Source organism: Martes martes (genome assembly GCF_963455335.1).
Source record: "Martes martes genome assembly, chromosome: 10".
In the NCBI taxonomy this organism is placed as follows: Eukaryota; Metazoa; Chordata; class Mammalia; order Carnivora; family Mustelidae; genus Martes; species Martes martes.
Window position 1 is genome coordinate 13,199,006 of NC_137898.1, and position 24,424 is coordinate 13,223,429.

At 35.8% G+C, this 24,424-nt stretch overlaps 2 protein-coding genes across 2 annotated transcripts; both read right to left on the minus strand.

The window, feature by feature from the left end:
* Nucleotides 1-6,820: 6,820 nt before the first annotated feature.
* Nucleotides 6,821-7,768, minus strand: LOC308351060 (olfactory receptor 8J2-like; the record flags this gene model as incomplete). Its single annotated transcript, XM_080816543.1, has 1 exon — nucleotides 6,821-7,768. The coding sequence occupies one exon, from the start codon at nucleotides 7,766-7,768 to the stop codon at nucleotides 6,821-6,823; it is 948 nt and encodes a 315-aa protein (XP_080672669.1).
* A 13,983-nt stretch (nucleotides 7,769-21,751) lies between these two features.
* Nucleotides 21,752-22,693, minus strand: LOC308351086 (olfactory receptor 8K3-like; the record flags this gene model as incomplete). Its single annotated transcript, XM_080816569.1, has 1 exon — nucleotides 21,752-22,693. The coding sequence occupies one exon, from the start codon at nucleotides 22,691-22,693 to the stop codon at nucleotides 21,752-21,754; it is 942 nt and encodes a 313-aa protein (XP_080672695.1).
* Nucleotides 22,694-24,424: the final 1,731 nt, after the last annotated feature.

Below are 24,424 nucleotides of genomic sequence, written 5' to 3' on the forward strand. Positions count from 1 at the left end.
AGATCCAAAATCATCACTGCAGCTGATCTAATAATCAATATAATCAATGCCATCTATTCACCTTAAGTGGAGACTGTCTTCTTGTTCCTTTGTGTGATTACTAGACCTGACTGCTGTCAGAAGAATTTATGAACATCTCCTCCCTTTGAGACACTCCCCTGAGAGTATGAACGCAATTCTTGGTTATTCCCAAAGCATCTGAGAGCAAGAAATGATGCCACTGGTCTTTGCTAATTATTCAGAGTAACTGATTTCCCAATTGAGGAAATATATATGTGTGTGTGTGTGTGTGTGTGTGTGTGTGTGTGTGTGTGTATATATATATATATATATATGTGTGTGTGTGTATATATATATATATATATATTCAACCGTTTTCTTTAGTTATTTTCATTGTATTCACTCAAATATCTGGATCTAAGTAGATCATTTCTCTGATACATAGTATAATCATCTATGAATTACATAAAATTTCAGTGTTTTCCACAATGACCTCTTCCATATTTTAAATTTGAGGATAAAGACAAAAAACCTATTACACATGACCTATAGTGTGTTAAAAATTCAGGAATATTTTCACTAACTGTCAAAAAATATCCTCAAGAAAACCAGTTATTTTCAAATAAATATTTTCATTAACTGCAAAAAAAAGTTAAGAAGGAATAAAAATTATGAATATATGTATAATGTTATGTTCCTTTTTTTTTTTTTTACTTAAGGGAGTAAACTGAGTAAATGAACCCTAACACAACATCCCATGTGCTTGCTCATCATAATTCCACACATGTAGCTCCTCCACAAAAATTGATAAATGTTCTTAAAAAGAATTACAGCTGTATAAAGTAAATATAATGTATGCTTTGAAGTGCACACACAGGGTGTTATATAACTAATTTTACTTCAAGATTCTCCCTCAACTACATGTTTTTGAATTTTATTTTTTACTTATATGTCAATGTTTTGCTAGTCTCTGTTTAATAAAATTTCCATAATCTGTCTATGACCCCATTTACTATAGGTTTGCTGTCATAGTAACAGGCATTTAGTTAGTTCCCAACTTGTGACTTCTACATGCCTCACTACAGTTAATGACTTGTGTGTGCGGTCCCCACTGACCCATGTATGAATATGTCATAATATCTCCTGGGGCCCTGCTTTGGGGTAAAATGAGCACATTCCTTTATTTACACAAGGATGGATCTATTCCAAGATTTCTTTTATCCACATACATTCCACCATCAGTACATACCATTTCATACTGTGGACATCCAACTTATGAATATATATTGCTTGAAGGAATGGTAAAATTTGTAGCAAATAATTAGATATATTTTATAGAGCTAATATTGTTTTCTTTGATTTAATACACTATTTTTTAAAGGAACCCAAATATTCATCTCAATTTGAAATGGAAAAATACACTAAGTATAACCCAAGTCAACAAAGAAGTTCAGGAATAATAATAGAGATAGATACACATCAATTTTTTTTAAAGATTTTATTTATTTGTTTGACAGAAGGAGATCACAGAGAAGCAGGCAGAGAGAGAGGAGGAAGCAGGCTCCCTGCCGAGCAGAGAGCCCAATGTGGGGCTTGATCCCAGGACCCTGGAATCATGACCTGAGCAGAAGGCAGAGGCTTAACCCACTGAGCCACCCAGGCGCCCCAGATACACATTAATTTTAACATAATATTGCTATTTGAATGTCTATGGCGGTGATAATGCAGATGAAGTAGTTGTTGAAGTGACCAAACATTGACACACACACCTGGACATATACCTTATAGCAGAGTGGGTGGGAGGAGACTTTCAGATCCTTTTTCCTCCTGGGCATGTGCTTAGCTAATTTCTCATCCTCCTGGTGGGTGTGGAGAAGTTGCTGAGCTGTAGCCTCCTGGAGGGACAGCCCCTCCTTGTGGGCAGCCAATCTCCAGCCCTGCTGTGTGCTAGTCCTGAGTGTCTCCCACAGTGCCTTTCTCTTTCAAAGTTTGTAATTCCCTATGGTTTGAGCATGAAATGCAGATAAAATTCTGAAAAATTGTGAGAGAGGAAGCAAACAAAAAGAAAAGTGATTACAATATAAAGGATGATGTCACAGGTATTAAGGAAATGTTAGCTTGCACCCTATTGACTATCCATTGGTCTCAAGGCAGTATTTTGAGCAAACATAACTTATATGGAAATTTTTACTTAAATATTTAATAAGGGTTTTAAGTTGATATATAATCTGAGTACATGTCTTAAATTAATCACTTTGTGATTGGGTAAACATTAGTTTTTATCATTCAGTAATCTATTAGTTCTTTGAATATGAATTTTAGTGTTTTTTTTAAATTATTACCTTTTCTGACACCTATAGCTCAAATTATGTTTGTGACTTGGCGTTAAGAAGTAGATATTTTGATATTTACATTTTAGTTAACCCAAGTCATGTACATTTTGTGAGGTGAGGTAAGAGTTTGTATCAAAGATTGACGACAAATTTTTGGTAACAAAATTTCTCCAACCTAGTTGATGGTTGTTCTTTGTGCAAGTACTTTTATGTATTAAAAGAGTCAAAACCAATTCTGGACAGGTGTGTAGAACAGGGAGTGACAACTGGTGGCATTATTTATTGCATGGTCTTAGGCTTTATAAGTAATAGTTCTGTTTAATAAAAGGAAAATCTTCTGTAGCTTTTAACTGAGACAGTAAAGTAAGGAAGGACAGAGAGAATGAATAAGAGAAAGGCATCAGTATTAGGTTAAGATCCAATATATATGAGGGATAAAAGAAGTACAGTGGAGAATTATTTTGTGGTAGGGTAGTTAAGCTTCTCTAAGCAGAAGGAGACCTGACCTAGCACAGAAACCTCTATTTTGTCTCCTGCCACCCATATCTACAGTGATTTCTACTTCTTTTTTGAATGGTTTCTTTGAAAGAATTTTTTTCCTTTCCATGGACGTAGCTTGTAGAAATAGCCATTTGGAAAGCGGAGATGATAGATGTGCCATACGGCATGTAGACATCTGATGAAGTCTTATGGACTTGCAGGGAGATGGCATTTGCAACTCACACCAAACTTATGTAGACTTTAAGGTGTGGGGCATGGCCAGCAACCCCTATACCAATGGTTGAAAGGTTACTCCAGACTTTGCTGTGAAAGCGAGGAAAAAGCAAGGGGCTTAACGTTCAGAGATGAAGACCCTTTGCTCTTCTTTGCTCTCACCTTTATTCGTGCTTCAGGATAATCGGAAATTTTTATTACTCTCTCGAACAAAGTGATGTGTGACAAGAAGTGTTACAGAAAATAGAAGAGTATGATTACTGGAAAGTTACAATGTGCTGATCAGCATGTTCTGGGACTTCCGCTAAACATAACTTTAGGGGACAATGCACACATCTCTTAGTTCACAGGACAGCTGTTTGCGCTAATAAAGCTTCGGGGGAAGCGTTCACCTGGCAAAGTGGTCACCCAGGCCTCAGCATTCCAAAGGCCAATGCCCTTCTCTGGAACCTTCCATTGCCCCCAGTGGCTTCCTATGTTACATTTTAGCAAGCCAGTTATTATGGATGATTTCATGTTCTACATTAACCCCAACATTAAGGGATAAGAAAATCCCCATTGGAAGCCCAATTGTGTATAAGTGATATGTGAGCCCATGTATATGTATGCATATCATTTGGAACCTTTGAATCAAATACTTTCTACTTATCCTTCAAAAGGACTATGTGTATAGATTGTTTAGGACAAGTTTTGTAGCTAATGCAGAAAGTGTAACTAGTGTAAGCTTTTGTGACACTACTCCACTGAGTAATAGTCAATGAGACATGAAGACTTTAGATTGCCCAGTTTCATAAAATATGCCAATATGGATATAAATATTTGAGGCAGAAATGGGTTCTCTACCCTAACAAAGATTCCCTGAACTGTGAACATGGTGCCTTCCACATGAAGAGATTTGCTGGTGTGATGAAGTTAAGGACCTCCAGATGGGGAGGCTATCCTGGACTCTCTGGGTGGGACCAATGTAAGCCCAAGAAGGAGAGAGAGGCAAGAGAGTCCAAGTCAGAAGGACATGTGACAGTGCAAGCAGAGGTCAGAGTAGCAGGATCACTGCTTAGAAGGGTTTGCCAAGCAACGGATGAGGGTTGCCTCTAGAAGTTGGAAGAGGAAAAGAAACAGACTCTTCATGGCAGTCCAGAAAGGAACACAGCGGGCTGACATCTTGATTGTAGCCCATTGAGACTCATTTTGAACTTCACACCTCCAGAACTATGGGGTAAGTTCTGTTATATCAAGCCACTGAGTCATTGGTGATTTGTTACAGTGGCCCTGGGAAACTAATACAACAGACAATGTCATTATTTTTAGAAAATACATGTATGTATTTGTGCCAATACCATGCTGTCTTGATGACCACAGTTATATAGCCTGAAGTCAGGCATTGTGATGCCCCCAGCTTCGGTTTTCTTTTTCAACATTCCCTTGGCAATTCAGGGTCTTTTCTGGTTCCATACAAATTTTAGGATTGTTTGTTCCAGCTCTGTGAACAACGTCGAAGGTGTTTTGATAAGGATTGGTTTGAAAGTGTAGCTTGCTCTGGTAGCATTGACATTTTCACAATATTCTAATCCACAAGCGTGGAATGTTTCTCCATCCTTTGTGTCTTTCTCAATTTCTTTCATAAGTGTTCTGTAGTTTTTAGAGTACAGATCCTTTACCTTTTTGGTTAGGTTTATTCCTAGGTATCTTATGGTTTTTGGTGCTATAGTAAATGGAATTGATTCCTTAATTTTGCTTTTTCAGTTACATTGTTACGGCACAGAAATGCAACTGATTTCTGCCATGTTACTGAATTGCTGTAGGAGTTCTAGTAATTTTCGAGTGGAGTCTTTTGGGTTTTCCATATAAAGTATCATGTAATCTGTGAGGAGAGAGAGTTTGACTGAGTAGCACGGGTGCTTGAAAGAGCTGGGAAAGCTGCACAGAGAAATCAGGGTGTTTTAACAATAAAACCGCTAATACATGTTTTTGTTAAGATTGTACATAAAATAGATCAAAGTACATTATGTTATTTTCAACTTTTCAAGATTCTTTGCATTTTTGCAAGTAGTCTTGAGTTTATTTTGAATACTTTATTTTTATGAATCTAATTGTTGTAAATTTATGTTATATAAATGATGATGATAGACTTATTGATATCTGTATATGCTTATTTTTGCTTATCATTTAAGAAAATTAAGCTTTTGTGCTTAAAACAAATAAAAGTTCTACAGGGTTTTATTTTATGGTATGAGTTCTTTTAAATAAAATCCTAAGATGTGAAAAAAAAAAAGAAAATACTTATATGTAAATCAAGTTAAAAGGTAGAAAACACTAAGGTTTTCATTCTTGACTTTAATTCATTGCATAAAATAAATAAGATTAGTAGACATGTGAGTGTGACTTTAGCCCTGTTTCTCCAATTCTGTTTATGGAACTAGACTCAAAGACAATGTCTTTCTGCTGAGGAATATACATCCCCAGTTGTACGTATGTAGGCTGGTACCACCAAATACAGCCATAATCAGGTAAACCAGACAAACAGAAAATAAATTGTCTATACTATATACTTTTATATATTTATAAACAATAAAATTTAAAAATCCTAAAGGCTAATGCTATTAAGTTATTGCCAATTTTGTCTGTGGAGACCAGGAATATCCACCATACAGTGTGACTCTTCTGTTTTTGGCTAGCTATTCTGCTCATTAAAACTAAAGTTAAGAATTAGCTCATGAAACTGAGTGTCATAATTCCTGTGTTTGACTTATTTCTGAGTTCCCTGAAAATGTCATAAATCTGCATTATTTCCAGGCATTGCCTAACCTATCATAGCATTCCCCATCTCCCTCATGACATTGTAGTTCACAGCATTTTGCATGTACAGACAGAAATAAGGCACAGAATGACAAGTAACATTTATGTATATATCGTATTTATTTATTTATTGGCCATACTGCCTTTGAGACTTGGTGTCACTTTGACAGCAATGACTTTTTTTCTTTCATTTTCTAATATTTTACTCCAAAACACTACACAAAATTTCTAAAAGAAGTGATATTTGCTGTTATGTTTTTATACCACAGATGATTACCTCCACACAATATTAAGGAGGAAAGGAGGATTGGAGAAAAGCAATTTTATATCATATTGGGATAAATATCAACATTTTGCTTTGTGTACATGCACATGCGAGCAGAATGAAACAGTGGAGTCCCCTTTCATACATTTTCTTCTGTTTTGTCACATGGCCTATTTCCATGTATATCTAAGCATTTTCTGTTTAGTTTTCATTTTCTACTGAACATTTCTATGATATAAATATGTGTTATGTACAAGATAAAAATGGATTCTAAAAGGTTAAGAAATTGAAAGATAAAATAAATGAAAGTAAAATAAAACTTCTGTCAGTTGAACAGAACAGATTTGTGGCAAGTAAGATGACCTGACTCAATCACATTCTAAGAAATGTTTCTCTCATACCTTCTTCAGCTCTCAGACTTCCTCTTCCCTGGCTAGAAATTACAAAAACCCAGTAGCGAGTTGTGTTGCATCTTAAAATGTATTTATTTTGGAATTATTGTTTACTACTTAAATAAATGTACTTTCTTTGGTCAACCAATACACCTTTGTATTAGCAAAAGTTGAGTATTTGAGGTTGCAATAGAAAGGATTAAGATTTTCTTATTGAAATACATGGAATTTTTAACTATTTATTACCTCTGCATTTAACAGAGATTAGCTTTTCAGAAGTAAATACAAACCCCTAAATGAAGACAACTGTAGTTTTAAATTTACATTAATTTGAAAGCTTCCCAAGGATTCTTTAGCAATCTCTTCAAAGCATCCTTTACATCCTTGTTCCTTAGGCTGTAGATGAGGGGATTCAGCATTGGTATCACCAAGGTGTAGAAGACAGAGGTCATTTTATCAGTATCTAATGAGTGGTGGGACCTTGGTTGCAAATACATGAAGAAAAGGGTCCCATAGAACACAGTGACAGCCGTCATGTGAGAGGCACAGGTGGAAAAGGCTTTTCGTCGGCCCTCTGAGGACCGTATTCTCAAAATGGCAAGGGCAATGTTGAAGTACGATGTTAGAACAATACTCATTGAGAAAAACAAGTTGGTTCCTACAGAGGTAAACACTATTGTTTCTGGAATGTAGGTATCAGAGCAGGACAATGCCAACAAAGGGACAGTATCACAGTAAAAATGGTTGATTACATTGGAGAAACAATACGACAAGAAGAACACACAGGAGGAGACAGTCAGTGCTGTGGTCAGACTGTAGAGGTAAGTGAGGAACACCAGCAGTATGCAGATCTGTGGAGAGACCACCACCATGTAGAGCAGGGGGTTGCAAATAGCCACATAGCGGTCATAGGCCATTACACCCAGCATGAAAGTCTCAGCCACAATGAAAACTAAGAACCCACTCAGCTGGGCTGCACATCCATAGTAGGATATGGTTTTCTCTGTAACCAAGAAGTTTACCAGCATTTTCGGTGCAATGACAGTAGAATTGCCAAGATTGATGATAGCCAAGTGCCTGAGGAAGAAGTACATGGGTGTTTGAAGCTGAGAGTCAACACTGGTGAGGGTGATGATGCCCAGGTTCCCTGCCATGGTCAGCCCATAGATCAGCAGGAAAACAAAGAAGAGTGGAATCTGGAGTTCTGGGTGATCTGAGACTCCCATGAGAATGAACTCAGTCACCAGGGTGAGATTTTCTGAGGCCATTTACTTTGTTGTTCTCATCCTCTAATGGGAAAATGGAAGGGGAGTAATAGATGGCAAGTAAATTTTTCTGGCAGATCCAAGATTGTAGACTGCTTCATTTAAACAGGATTATTTCTGTTCATGATTAAATGTGTTAGGCTTATTTGTATTTCTCCCAGTCCTTTAAAAATATTCAGAAGTATAAACTTTGTAGATACCAATTTCATGTTGTTAGAACTGTTGTAACAAGTTATTAATTTTTCACTACTGTGTTGGATATAATTCATATTCATTGAATATATATTAATCTACTATATTGTATGTATTGATATGTATATTTTAAACACAGTAATTATAATATTGCATGAATATACATTTACATATATACGACATATATACATATATACAAACATGCTTCTGTATATGTATTCAATGATAAAAGATAGCTATGGAGAAGAAGTTGTTGAGCCAAAGTGACTTTCCAATGACTTTCAGTTATTTTTTTTCCTTAGATGCCACTGGCTTTCTCTTTTGCCTATACCCTGTTATTAACTTTGGGAATTTTATATTTCTGTCCAAAATACTTTGTGTATGCTGGGTTTTCCTTCACTTTCTACTATCACTTTCTATCTAATGATATCAATGCTGCTTCAGCTGCCCACCAACCGACTACACCTCAGAAGTCTTGCTTCTTAATAAGAAACTGATTTTTTAGAAACTTAATCACATTTCCTTTCTTCTGCCAAATGAACTCTCCTTTCTACCACTCCAACCGCTACTTGCTCAGATGCTGGTTTATCACGGTTTCGTGGCATCCCTTTCTTTCTCTTTCTTCCTTTCTTTTCTTTCTTTCTTTCTCTTTCTCTCTTTCTCTTTCTTTCTTTCTCTTCCTTCCTCCCTCCCTTCCTCCCTCCCTCCCTCTCTCTCTCTTTCTCTCTTTTCTTCCTTCCTTCCTTCCTTTCTTCCTTCCTTTCTTTCTTTTTCTTCTTTTTTTTCCTAGTATGTACTTCTTTCTTTTAAAATGTTTAAAGCCTGTTTTGATGTTTTACAAAATATTACTTATAGCTTTGATTTGCTCAAGTTTGATCACTTTGTGTTCCTCATGCAGAGAACTCTAAGGTGAAGAGTGCTAACGTTTTTCAATATATAGTGTACTCTGGGCCCGGGACTATGCTAGTCATTTCAAAATAACGATCTCATTATTCAGCAAAAGTGTCCTAGAAAGTGGATGTAGTTATTTCTATGTCTGATTGGACAGTTGAGGTTCAATGAGCCTAAGTCATGTGAAGAATCTACATAAGATATTGGTGAATTGTATGGTTTTATGGTTTTGCTTTGCTTTATGTGTTTTGTTTGCTTGTTTGTTTGGCCACTTGGTTGGTTGGTTGGGTGTTAGGCCACCAGTAACTAGCTGTGTGATTTTTATCAAGTATTTATATTCTTGTGTTATATGAAGGTATTGAGATACTAGGCAAGCAAGTGTTAGTACAGAGTTTGTTAACAATGAATGCAGAATAATTGGTACCATAAGTTCTTATTATTAGCCTGTTTTAAATGATTTTTCTAATGTTGTTTCCTGTTTGTGTCCCAGTTCAACCCCCCATTCTACCCCATTGGGGAGTTTCATAGTTGAAATGGGAATAGTAAGTGAATTATAATTTTGTGTATCTAGGCAACTGGGACATGTGATTTCTAGCTACATATGTAACAAACAAATCAGGCTGTGTTCCCCTGCAAACTAATTCTTTCTTAAATCTGTGGTGTTTGTTTAATCAAAGATATTTTAATACATGCATTAGGTATGTCTAGTCAGGTTATGCAACTGTGTTGCAGTAGATATCCCATATCTCTTTTCACTTACCACCACATCTGAAAAGAAATGCATAGGTAAACTTCTGGTGAAAAACACAGTGGCAACACTCACTTTAAACAAAACATTTCCTGTTTGAAATGTTAAACAAAACATTTCCTGTTTAAACAAAACATTTTAGTTTGACTGAAACTGAAACAGTGAATGTTTTGGTTCATTTCACTGAACATGCAAGCAGTTCACTCTGAGATATAATACACTCAATAACTTTATCCTTAATTTAGCTAAGTAAAAACAAAACAAGACAGAACAAAACACAAATAGCCATAATCTTGGATTGTGGATGTGAATTCATACAGTTAGCTTCAAAGAGATATATCTGTATATATAATTACCTGTTATTAATTGCTTCTTCTAAAGAAATAGTCCTAATGGCAAAGCTAGGATTGCTTTTTTGTCTTTTGATAAGCACATATCACTGACTTAAAGTATTTTTCTCCTGTTTCTTCAGAGAGGTTTCAGATTTGTTTCTGATAAAGCTATGTCAGAGTTTGACTTACATTTTTTCAAGTTTGTTTTTGAAAACAAATATTTCATAAGTCTACCAAAATGCTAACGTGTCAGGAAAAGAACTTTTAAAAAATGTACCTAATATTCATCATTTATATTACTATTTGGCCAAGAAACCATACTGCAAATGTTTTAAATAGCTACTGAAATGGTTTCAAGAAATCTTCTCTTGTTCTCTAACTGTACAATTTGTCTTAAACTTATTTACACCTGAGTTGTATTTGGGACAAACTGCATGTTGGCAGGAGCTGTCAGTGTACACCAGTATCTGAAAGCCTGCCAGTTGGCATAAGCAATCTTTCCATCATACGGTTTGTCACCCTGGACAATGTGAACATCAGGGAGGGGAGAAACTTCTTTTTCTTGATGTTAAACAATTTAGTAGGTTTGTCTTGGAGAAGAAATCAGGTATTTCCAATCACTTAAGATTCCTGTCTGGTAGAGAGTGTCTTCAAAAACATCAGTTCTTCCAGCTCTAAAGCAGAAACATTCCTCTTTATCCTAAGGTAAAATAGAATCTTCATTGTTCTGTGGAAATGATCACACTAATTTATCAGCAGAGATGCTGGGGACCATGATTGGAGTCATTTCTCTGTCCCTTTCACTTAGCATTCAGAGAACGGAGATTTAAGTCCTCAGAAGAGAGTAGAAAAGATATTTCCTTTCTGAGTCTGATTTGAATCCATAAAGCTCCCAAGATACAAGGTCTTCACATCCAGGATGAGTACTAAGTAAATGGTTGGGGTGAACCTACCTGTCCAGAGATCTGTTGATACCCAAAGTGAAGGTTCTCCAGGACGCACGCTGAAGAAATTTACGTGGTTCTGAAGTTTCTGAGGAGCAGCATGCTAAAGTAAGCTCATTCATGGGTTCAGTCCCTGCACATGAAAACAGGAATTCCCAGATAAAGTTCTGATTCCTCAGGGAAAGAAAGACCAATTATGCAAGTCTCCACACAAGAATTGCACCTAGAGAGTGAAAATGTGGGGCCAGCGTAGGGATTTGCTTCGATGATCCTACTGAGTAACAGTCTCATGCAATGATTCCACCCTTTGGGTGTTTGTATCTTTTGAATTGTCCCCTGTGGTGGTTGGGAAGTGTGGCTGCTGGCCCTGGGGTGGAGAAAATCCAACAGTTAGAAAGCCCAGGATTCTCGTTCCAGTGTTCCATTTTACTGTGAATGTTGGGAATAGAACTGAAGGCAAAGGCTCCATTCTGGCAAAAAACAAGCCCTGGTGTTTCTGCCATAAGAGTCATTCAAAATGTTCATGGTAATAAGAAGACTAAATTTCAGTCATTCTAGAGACTTTTAGAAGGTATCCATCAAATGCCTGGTCCTAATTCTGGTTTTTAATTAAAATTATTTGATGGAAAAGGCATTTTTTTTGTATAATCTGTGATATTTCCCCACACATGTATAAGTACTGTAATTAAATATTGATAACATTTTATTTTATTTCTTGTGTGGGATTTTCTAGTCTATTATCTTTTTAAGTGAAAAAGGTATGTCTAAATAGTTTGTCTTTGTATTAATAACTTCTAAAATACTATCCAGGAAAGAGTAGGTGTTCAAAGATATTTGCCGACTTACTGACTGATGCAATGGATGATGAGTAAGTGAATGAGTGAATATAATATCCATCTTAAAATTCTGAAATAAAATATGAGGTTTTGATTTCAGCTCTAACATCTATCTTTAATGTGATATTAACTCATAAAGAAACAGTGATAACCTGCATATTGTTCTCTAGAATATTCACTACTTTAGGGCAGGACACTTCATCTCAGTGTTTCTAATATCTAACACAGGTATAGCCCATTCTAGGTTCTACCTTTTTTTTTTTTTTAAGATTTTATTTATTTATTTATTTGACCTAGAGAGAGAGATCACACACAGGCAGAGAGGCAGGCAGAGAGAGGGGGAAGCAGGCTCCTGGCTGAGCAGAGAGCCTGATGCAGGGCTCTATCCTAGGACCTGAGATCATGACCTGAGCTGAAGACAGAGGCTTAACCCACTGAGCCACCCAGGCACCCCTCTACTGATATTTAGATGCATTCTTTTCTTAGCAACCAGCACCACCAAGATTTCCTGAGCCACCCAGGGATCCCTATGCTCTACCATTTTTGAAGTAACAGTCAAATTGTGGGCCATCGGGAGGAAATAACAAAGATATTTACACATCTTAAATTACCTATGAGAAAGAATTGAAATCCTTGAGGTCCTTTCCAAAGTCCAAGTATCCACAGGAAGGTTGCATTGTTGCCTCCTCTGAAATGTCATTTGTAGATTATCTGTCATGTTATCAAAGTTAGTTTACCCTGGTCAGTCAACAGGACTTTATTCCCTCATCAGCTCTGCCAACTTCCCTGTGTATTTAGCATTTTTTAGAAAAAAAATATTGCCTTTACACTTTCCATTTTTATTGATACTTTATATTACAATTTGTTCTCTCATTTGAACTTTATTATTTATTGCACAAGAAGTATTGTCCACTTTTTAAACTGTGAATATGATATCAAATAAACTTAATTTGGTTAAACATAAAATACTAAGATAAGACAGGATCATCATGGATCACAGAATTTTACCTTTCAAAGTACTTGTAAGAGACACACACATATCTACATACTTATACACACACACATATATATGTGCAGGTAATGACATTATAGATTTTTTATTTGTTATACCTCATATAGATGGCATCATGTAGTATTTGTCCCTCTGTGACTAGCTTATTTCATTTAGTATAATGTCTTCAAGGTTCATCCATACTGTCTTTTTTAAAAAATAAATTGTATTTACTGTTATATTTTTGGATACATATATTATATATACTATCACTAGTTATGTGGTTTTAAAATTGTGCATGTATGTGTAATTTAATTTATGTATATTCTCAATAATATTTTTTTTCTATTATATGCAATAAAATAATTGTCTTTTCAATTTGCTTATGACATCCTGCCAGGAATGGCCAGCAATCCCTGTACCGATGGATGAAAGATTACTCCAGACTTTGCTGTGAAAGAGAGGAGAAGGCAAGGGGGTCAATGCTCAGAGACAAAGACCCTTTGCTCTTCTTTGCTTCCACCTTTATTAGTGCTTCAGGATAATCATAAGTCTTTATTACTCTGTTTTTCAACCTAGTGATGTGTGACAGGGATCTTACTGGAACTAGGAGGGTCTGATTATGGGAAATATACAATATGCTAATCAGCGTGTTCTAGAAGTTCTGCTAAACATAGCCTAGGATACTGTGCATATATCTTTTAGATCACAGGACAGCTGTTTGGGCTAAGAAAGCATTGGGGAATGTAATTCCCTGCACCATTCCTACGTGAGTGGTCACGCAGGACTCAGCATTCCAAAAGCCTGTGCCCTCCTCCAAAACTTGCCATTACCCCCAGCGGCCCCCATGTAACATTTTAGCTAGCCAGATATTATGGATGACTTCATGCTCTACATTTACTCCAACAACATCCTTTATGAAGTTTCAAATTTGATGTACTCACATTATTAGTTTGTATTTATTTGCAAATTACCTAACTTTAAAAAAATAATTAACTGAAGGATCCTTCTAATTTTAAATGTTCTGAAAATAATAGCAATGTAATTATTTGTTTTTCATAATAAATATTACTTTGGAATAAAATTGACTTTACATAGTCACAATAGCCCGTTTTTGATTTTTTGCCATAAACTGCTTTTTCTTATAAAATTGGATCTCCTTTTATATCCTTTCATCTTTCTACTCTTGGCCTGATCCTTTCTCATTACCTGTTTTGTCACATGTAAATCTTCTCTACACCATGTTATTCAGATGCAAGTTGTTACTAGTTTACTATATATGAATGTACTTCTTAAAATGCTATAATTTTGCAGGTAATTAAATTAATGTATATTATAACCCAAATGTCTCTTTCTGCAAGTTCATTTAGAAATATAACTGGTACATAGAAGTCCATCTCTAAATATATGTTGACCTCAATTATCTTTGCTTTCCCCTCCCAAGGAATATAACAAAGCTTAATGTTGATAACTGAATTCATAGAAATCACATAGTAGAGTCAATTGAGAAGATATTGCATACTTTTTCCCACATCTTTGTCCTGCATATTTTACCTCTTTGTTCCTCCAGCTATAGATCAAGGGATTCAGCAGGGGCATAACAATGGTGCAAAGTATGGATGCCACTTTATCAGTGTCAAAGTAATGACTGGGGTCACGTTGCATATACATAAATATCAAAGTCCCACAGAACACTGTGACTACCGTCAGGTGGGACCTCCGGGTAGAAAAAGCCTGTGCTGTATTATTCATTAATAAATGAATGATAATAAATTAATTGACTTATTATTACTTAAATAATAAGTGATTATAATGAATAGTTTTTTATATGCAACATATATTTAGAGATTGACTTCTATGTATCCATCCTATTTCTAAGTGAACTTGCAGAAAGAAACATTTGGGTTATACTATACGTTTTAATTTAATTATCTGCAAAAATTATAACACTTTGTTAAGCAGTACATTCATATATAGTTAACCAGTAACAACTTGTGTATGAATGACACAGTGTAGATAAAAAGCTGAGTTCACCCTGATGATGGCTACCAGGATCACCAGGTAACATGCAAGACTATTAGAAGCAGTAAAATCAAATTTAAAACAGAAAATCATAATCGTCAATTCAATTTTATGTGTACTTGAGCAGAACGAAGATAACAAGGGGAGATCATCACAGTAGAAATGACTGACAATATTGTAGCCACAGAAGGATACATTAAAAATTTTTATGGTGACTAGAAGAGAAACAAATGTGCCAGAGAGATAGGGGATTGCCACAGCACCTGACACAACCTTTGTGACATGATGTCAGGGTAGAGTGGAGGGTTGCAGATGTCCATGGCAGGGATCATAGGACAGCTGATAGAATGAACAGCTCAAAACAATGAACATAAATAATGTGGAAAGCTCCCACGTGGTGCAGGAATAAGAGAATGTATTTGTTTCCTCAGTAAAACTTACCAAACATTTTGGGTGCCACGGTTGTTGAATAACCCAGGTATGAGTGAAAAGCTAGGAATTTGAGGAAGAAGTACATGGGTGTTTGTAGCACAGAGTCCATCTTGGTGAGAATGGTCAAGCTCAGGATACCCACCACTGAGACCGGGCAAACAGTGAGATCGGGTCCAACCAACGGAGCATGCAGCTTAGGGAGTCCTGTGATTCCCATTAGAATGAATTCTTTCCACAGTGTTAGACTGTGTTTGTCTATGCAGGCCATTTGGGAAACCAAATGGGAGTAAATAAAAAAATAATCGTTAACTTTCATGACATATGACTGACATTATAAGTGATTAAAGGCTGACATCTTGCATTTATGGTCTGAGTTTTGTTTTGTTTTTTTAAATCAACCTTGGTTATACATTGGAATGATCTGGAGAATTTAAAGATTTTTTTTTATTTATTTATTTGACAGACAGAAATCACAAGTAGGCAGAAAGGCAGGCAGAGAGAGGAGGAAGCAGGATCCCCGCTTAACCCACTGAGCCACCCAGGTGCCCGTGGTCTGAGCTTTAATTGCCTGTTCAAACACCTGGAAGTTCAACTCTCTCTCTCCCAGCTCAGCTAAACTCTTTATAGCTTTCTTGAGTATGATACCAAAAGCACAAAAGACAAAAGTAAAAACTTCTAAATTGGACTTTATCAAAATGTAAAAAAAGATGAGTTTTATGCATCAAAGGAATTTATTAAAAAATGAAAAGATGCCCGTATAATGGGAAAAAATTGCAGACCTTATATCTGTTAAGGGCCTAGTATATAAAATATCCAACAGACTCTAACAGCTCAACATCTCAAAGAAAAATTACCCAAATTAAAATTGGACAAAAGACTTGAACAGACATTTCTCACTGAAAATATACAAATGCCAATACGCACATGAAAAATTTTCAATGTCTTCAGTTATCAGAAAAAATGCAAAACAAAACCACGAGAAGATACCACTTCCCTTGTTTTAGAGTGATTTACAAAGGAAAGACAAGAACAATTGCAAAGACTGGCAAAGATGTAGAGATTAGAACCTTTGCATATTGTTGGGAAAGTAAGATGGCACAGCCACTGGGGAAGCACATAGCTGGTTACTCAATAAGTTAGCATACAATTATCATTATGATCCAGTAATTCCATTCTTTGATAGGTACCCAAAGGTATTGCCAACCCCAAGTGTTCAAGAAAATCTAACCTAAGTATAGAGGTGAGAGAATTAAACCACTCCTCTGTCCTGCCCCTCCCACTGCCAAATACAGCTTTCTACACTGAATTAAGTGACAATGAGTATATTCTGCAGTTAAAGAACTATAAGATATGTATTTAAATGCATATACTTAAACATCAAGGTAATTTTCAAGGGGGAATAAAGGGAGTTTTTAGAAAAAAAAATTTTTTTTTAAAGATTTTACTTATTTGAGTGAAAGAGAGAGCACCAGTGGAAGGAGGAAATGACACGGGGGAGAGAGTTAAGCAGACTCCCCATGAACTAGGAGACTGATGTTGGCTCAATCCCAGGACGCTGAGATCATGACCTGAGTTGAAGTCAGATGCTTAACTGATTGAGCCACACAGCTACCTCTAGAAAAAGCTACTAAATAAAGAAGTGGAAAAGAATCCTCAATTTTAGGCAAAATAAATATTACTGCTTCATAATTTACTGGAATTCTTTTTACCTGAATTTGTATTTGTACATCCTTTAATCTTAGTTCTGATCTCCATTAGATGTGCATTGAGTCATTCAAGGGACAATCTCATGGCATTTCAGAAACTCTTCCAAGGCTTGTAGGTAAGGAAGCAGGGCAGTCCTCTTACTAATCAGACTTTGTGGTGTGATGGAGACATAGCAAGGCTGTAATCATTTGTTTTTGCCTCACCTCCAACTAAAAGTGATTTACAAAGTTCATTGGTACATCTGGGAAACACATGGCATACTGGAAACAGAAATTGCAAGTTTTTTTTTTTAAGATTTTATTTATTTATTTGACAGACAGAGATCACAAGTAGGCAGAGAAGCATGCAGAGAGAGAGGAGAAAGCAGGCTTCCTGCTAAGCAGAGAGTCAGGCTCGATCCCAGGACCCTGGGATCATGACCTGAGCCGAAGGCAGAGGCTTTAACCCACTGACCCACTCAGGCGCCTCAGAAATTGCAAGGATTATAAACATACTGAGATAATCCTTTTACTTGAGAAGTAGCTGGAAATCACTATGGAAATGTGTTATTATTTGACCTTAAGAATTCTGAGAAACATCCAAATAACTACATAGAACAATATCATCTTTGACATTTTCTTAAGGATCCAAATGAAAGAAAATAATCATGACAATCTTCAGGTCTTCGTTTTGAATTTTCTTAACAAAGCTCCCTTTTCAGAGATTTTTTTTTTTTAACTATTCAGAGAGTACAAACTTCCTGCATCATAGCAAATGTCTAACTTTCACCAAAAATTACAAAAAAAAAGTTGTGTACACCGTTGTGTTTGCCCAGAAACTTCGATTATCAACGCAAATAATTAAAGAGATAGCTAAATCACTGAGAGAGGTGGGGTATAAGACACTAATGAGGTCCTGAAGAGTCAGTGGTCTGAGTTAGTCACAGAGACACGTGTAGTCCACTTCCCTCTGAGGGGACTCTCTTTGTGCTCCCATCTGTTCCTAACACAACCAGTTAAGAAGGTGGTATGGGTGTCTTTCTTAAATTGATGCTGTCCCTGAGGAGAAAGCATACAAGTTCATTGCAACTAAAGCATTCAAAAGCATCAAAGGAAGTCGTGGTATCTCTACTAATTATACAGGGCATCCTTGTATTCCACTACAAATAAAATTCTGTTAGGTACCTTTCCACACAGTATCTCCTGGTTAAGTCTTTCTACTGCATCTGGAATCAAAATATTGTATGTGTAGGAAAGGTATTTTCATTTTTTCTCCCAACCCTTAATTGACTCCTGTTAATAAAGTGGCTTTTGAGGACTTTTCTGTCCAGGGACGTAATAAAGATGTTTGAATGATGTTTTCTGAATCATTAAAAAAATTACATGCAATAGTAATACATAAGTGCAGCTGTTTTCCCCTTTTATGTAGTGTTTTAAATTTTTTATTGAAGTCTAATATACATATTAAGATGCATACATCAGGTATTTTTAAAATCCAACACAAATATGTAATCAGAAACCACATCAAACTGCTATGATAATAACAAAAATAAGACATAATGAGGTCCCCAGAATAATCCTTCCTTTTCCTATGACACACATGCACGCACACACACACACAAATAACCATTATTCTGCCTTCTAACAGCATAAATTATTTTCAAGTACTTTTGTTAACATATAAATAAATAATAAGCGTGCATTTTTTTTTTGGTCTGGCTTCTTTCATTCAGTATGTTATTATAGGTAGTTCTAGATTGCTCATTCTCGTGTCTACATACAGTGCCATTTTATGACTATACCACGAATTATTTATTCATTGTGCTATCATCAAATGTTAGAATTAGTTTGAATTTTCAGGCTTATGACTAGTGATATAAACCTTCAAAATGGTAATTAAAGGCAGCTCATTCCACATCCTTCACAACCACAGAAATATTTAATCTAGATTGGCTTAATGTTGAATCTATTTCTATTGGGTATATCCTTCACACTGAAATTATTGAGTTGTGGATACACCTATTCAGCGTTAATAAATAGTGACTAATGAGTTTGCAGAGTGGTGGTATTAATGTGCAATCCTACTACCAGTGAGAATAGTTTTGAGTAATCAGTATCCTTGTCAAGATTTAGTATTTTCCATCATTTTCTTTCTCACCTTTGTAGATAATGTGTATGAGGATCATTATAGTTTTAGTTTGTGTTATTCTAATGCTGAATGAAATTGAGAACCTTTTCATGTGTTTAATGGCCAATTAGATATTTTCTTTTGAAGCATGGTTGTTAATATCTTTTGTCATCTTTGAATTGTATTTCATGTGAACTGTTTATGGATTTGTAACAGTTACTTTTATATTTTGCCCACGAGTCCCTTTCAGCTCTCTGTCTGATTCTGTAGGTCTGGTAAAGGTGTCCTCTCCCACTATGAGAGTTTCCTTTCACATTAAGAATTTTGATGAACAGAATTTCCATATAAAATTCAATGAATCATTTTAAATCTTAGAAAGCTATTGTTTTTGTGTGTTCTGTTTAAAATGTTGTACATATTTCTATATTGCAAAGATGTCCCACTATGATCTCTTTTCAAATGTTGTTGTCTTTTGCATTTAAATCTTTAATCCAAGTAGAATTGATCCTGTATAGGTCCTGAGTATGTGACAAGATTATTTTTTTCTCAAAATAGTATATTAATTATCTAATAGCATTTATTGAAAAGATCATTCTTTCTCCTTAGGAAAATAGTGATGCATCTGTCACATGCTAGGTGACAATATACATGTGGATCGGTTTCTGAAGTCACCATTCAATTCCATTGATCAATTAGTCTGATTTCTGGAAAATGTTACCTTTTTTTTTTTATTGAAGTGCAGTTGACACATAATGTTACATTAGTTTCAGACACACAACATAGTGAATCAACATGTTTATACATTATGTTATGTTCACCACAAGACTAGCTGCCATCCATCTCCATACAATGCTACTAAAATACAATCGATCATATTTCCTATGCTGTAACTTTTATCCTGTAACTCACTCATTCCATAACCGGAAGTCTGTATCTTCAACTCCCCCTCACCCATTTATCCATTCACTGTATTCCCCTCCCCTCTGGCAACCATCAGTTTGTTCTCAGCATTTATGGGTATTTTTCTGTTTTTTGTTTGATTGTTTTGTCTTCTATACTTCGTATGTAAGTGAATTCATATAGTATTTGTATTTCTCTGATTGATTTCATTTCCCATAATGCCCTCTAATGTCCATCCATGTTATCACAAATGGCAAGAGTTTCTTCTTTTTTATTCCTATATATATATATATATATTTTTTTTTTTTTAAAGATTTTATTTATTTGACAGACAGAGATCACAAGCAGGCAGAGAGGCAGGCATAGAGAGAGGGAAGCAGGCTCCCCGCTGAGCAGAGAGCCCGACGCGGGGCTCGATCCCAGGACCCTGGGACCATGACCCGAGCGGAAAGCAGAGGCCTTAACCCACTGAGCCACCCAGGCGCCCCATCCAATATATATATTTTTATCCATTCATCTCTCAAGGACTACTTGGACTGCTTCTATATCTCAGCTACTGTAAATAATGTAGCAATGAACAAAAGACTGTGCATATCTTTTTGAAGTCCTGTTTTGTTTTTTTTTGGGGGGGGTAAATAAATACCCGGTAGTGAAATTACTGGATCATGTGATATTTTCTATTCTTAATTTTCAGAGGAACCTCCATACTATCTTGATATGCCAATGTTTTCTTAATTGCTATAGCTTTGTGATAGATCATGAAATCTAGTGGTGTAACTTCTGCAGATTTATTCTTTCTCCAAGACTGTCTTTAACTTTTAGGCAGTTTGCCTTTCCTAATAAATTTTAGAATCAGCTTCCATCTTTCTAAAAGGTAGAAGAAAAGACAAAGAAGGAAGGAAAGAAGAATTATTTACAAAAAGTTAAAATAGTTTCAAAAATAATTTCTAAAAATGATCTAGCTTTATTAAAGGAATTGATATCTGCTTTAGAATATGTCTGTGTTCTTTCTTCTTCTAAGATATTCTGGATCCTTTGCCAAAGCATTTGTATAGCATATGCCACATTTATGTCTTCCTTAATATCAGCAATGTTTTAGTTCCTAGCAAGAAAATCATGCAAATCCTTCATTACAATTTTCCCTAGATATTATACAGTTTTTATTTCCAGTATAATAGATGGTTTAAAATTATATTTTTACCTGTTTTTTCTAGCATATAGGAAAAAAAAAACACCTAATCTTTCATATGCTGAACTTATATGCATCAATCTTGCAACTTCACTTATTATTTCTAATGTTTCAGCATGAAGAGTTGTTTTAAATTTTTAATGTACACAATTATGCTCCCTGAAAATAATCACACTTCTATTTCTGCCTTCCTAAGTATATACGTGTATACAAATTAACACAAAACAGAATCTGAGATGCCAACACCACAAGGGGATAAAATTAAAGTAACATTAAGGCAGATATTGTTGATTATTCATTGATGTGTATATTCCCTCCACAAAATAATAAGTGCCATCTTCCCTATGCCATATGCCAGTGGGATGGGCATATTTATTTAATATTAAACGAAAGACACAAAAACATCTTTTAAAAAAGATGAAGCAGAGATGTATTTTAAACAAAACAAAAGTTGTCTTTGATCATCACCCAAGTACTTCGCAATGTGAGAACGGTGGTCTGTATATCAGTCTCTTGCACTGAAACCAAAGTTGGTAACAGAAGGATGATCACTACTGAAACATCTAGAAGTTGAAAACAGGAAAAAATATTTCTAGTTTTCTATGACTTTTACACATTATTGCTTCCTAAGCCCTGTGACATGGACTTAACAGTAGTCTCTAACCTAATTTATTATATACACTGTTTATTTTGACTCTACATAGGCAGTGTGTGCCAATTTTTCCATATCCTATGGAGGGCACCTTTAACCTCTTTGTTCCTCAAGCTGTAGATCATGGGATTCAGCATAGGTATAATCAAAGTGTAAAATACAGAAACAATTTTATCAGTATCAAAGGAATGATTTGTTTGAGGCTGCAAATACATGAAGAATAGAGTGGTGTATAATACAAGGACCACTGTCAGGTGAGATCCACAGGTGGAGAAGGTCTTGTGCCTGCCCTCTGCAGAGTTCATCCTAAGGATGGCCATAAGAATTAGGATGTAAGACACCAGCACTACCAGAAGGGATGAAACCAAATTAAAGGCTGAAAAGATCAGTATTATCAACTCAATATCACGTGGGCTTGAGCACAGCAAAGTTAACAAGGGAAGACTATCACAGTAAAAATGTCTAATGACATTATGGCCACAGAAGGATGACGTAAAAATCTTTTTGCTGATTATCACAGAAAGAAAAACACTATAGACATAAGGGATGACTACCAGCATGCAGCACACCCTTTGTGACATAACAATCGTGTAGAGCAGAGGGTTACAGATGGCCACATAGCGGTCATAGGCCATTGCGGACAGAATGAAAAATTCACTGATGATGAACAAGAGGAAGAAAGACAGCTGTGTAGCACACCAGTTGTAGGGGATTGTATTTTGATTAGCTACAAAATTTACTAACATTTTGGGTCCCACAGCTGATGAATAACCAAGATCAATGAAAGCCAGGTGTCTGAGGAAGAAGTACATGGGTGTTTGGAGCCTGGAGTCCACCTTGGTGAGGATGATCACACCCAGGTTGCCCACCACTGAGACTGTGTAGATGATGAGGAAGAACCCAAAGAGGGGAGCCTGCAGCTCTGGACGGTCTGTGATTCCCATTAGGATGAATTCTGTTAGCACTGTTAGATTTTGTTTGTTCATCCAGGCTGTTAAGGAAAATTGCTGTGGGAACAACCATCACAAGAGTCTTTGGGTTTCAGGAGACAACATCTGTTGACATTTTAGGAGACAAAGCCATTGTGGGTAAGATAAACCCAATTTTTTAGATGGGTTAATTTAAAATAAGACTCACCTCCATCATTAAACCTGGAACCAAATTTAAAAAGTATTACAACCTAAGGTATATGGTAGCCTTTTTATTTTTTGTGCCACATGGGGGCTGGGATCTTGATTTCTTTTTAAATGCTTTTTACTTAAAATACCTATAATTGGCCAAAAATCATACTTTAGAAGGAATTGTGATGAAAGTAATAATCCTCTCTTCTTGCCCTTGCTATTCTGTCACAACCTCCAAATAAGCCATGATTAACTCATTTAATAGACATTGATTTACATTTCTCATTAAAACTCTGCGCATCTAATGATATTCTCATTCCATTACTCATTTGATTTATTAAATTGTGTTCTCATACCATTATGCTTTTATGATTTTTAAATATTGTTTAATGATTTTTTATGATGATAGATAATAATTTAGCAACCTTGCAGATGTCCCTAACATGCCCACTCTAATGCACATAAATAAATCTTATTTTCTCTAGAATAGTGTATCTGAATATTTAGCGCTTGTGAGGTTTTTTTGTTTTTTTTTTTAAGATTTTATTTATTTATTTGAGAGAGAGAGCATGAAAGGGGAGAAGGTCAGAGGGAGAAGCGGACTCCTCATGGAGCTGGGAGCCTGATGCGGGACTCGATCGCAAGACTCCAGGATCATGACCTGAGCTGAAGGCAGTCGCCCAACCAACCGAGCCACCCAGGCGCCCCAAGTTTTTGTTTTTTTTTTTTTTTCAGGTTATGATTTTTCGTATGTTGCACAGAAAGTAAGGCCTGTATCTAGAAGTTATTAATGTTAAAAAAGATGGCTATAGCTAATGTTCCCACTTTTGCTTTGCTTAAGACTAGTATCTCTGAAATGATGGTTTTAACATTGTAGTTATATTTTCTTGCTCATCTTAAGACAAGTAAAAATTATTAGAATATATTTGTTAAAATTTATTACCTGAAATCATTCAATAAACTATTATTAATACATTTTCCAACAAAGAGACATACCACTCCAAAATAGGGGATATTATCTCAAATGTCTTAGAGACTGGCAAATAACATTGCATGAACTACATGTATGAAAGAAAAGTAATAGGGAACAAAGGGAAAAAAATATGGAATCATTTATTTGAAGTACTTAAATTTTATCTGTTTAAATGTACATGGACAGGACTAATGATTATTTTATCCAGAAAAGTGAACTGGGCAGGGCATGGAGAGAGATGGAGTACATTTACTTACACCTTTATTTCATCTTTCATCAAGTAAACTTGAAATGTGTTGTGTTAACACATTTTATTTAAAGATTGCAGTTTGTCTACTTCTACTTTTCCAACTCCTTTCTCCTTCATACTGTTTTTAAAGGCAAATGTTCCAAAATTAAGTGGGGAAAAATTATGCATGTATTTTTACTAACTATTCCAGAGTGAAAAAATGAGAAGCCCACTGTAACTCATTCTGGGAGACAAATCATTGATTTAAAAATTAAGATATGGGGGCGCCTGGGTGGCTCAGTGGGTTGAAGCCGCTGCCTTCGGCTCGGGTCATGATCCCAGCGTCCTGGGATCGAGCCCCGCATCGGGCTCTCTGCTCAGCAGGGAGCCTGCT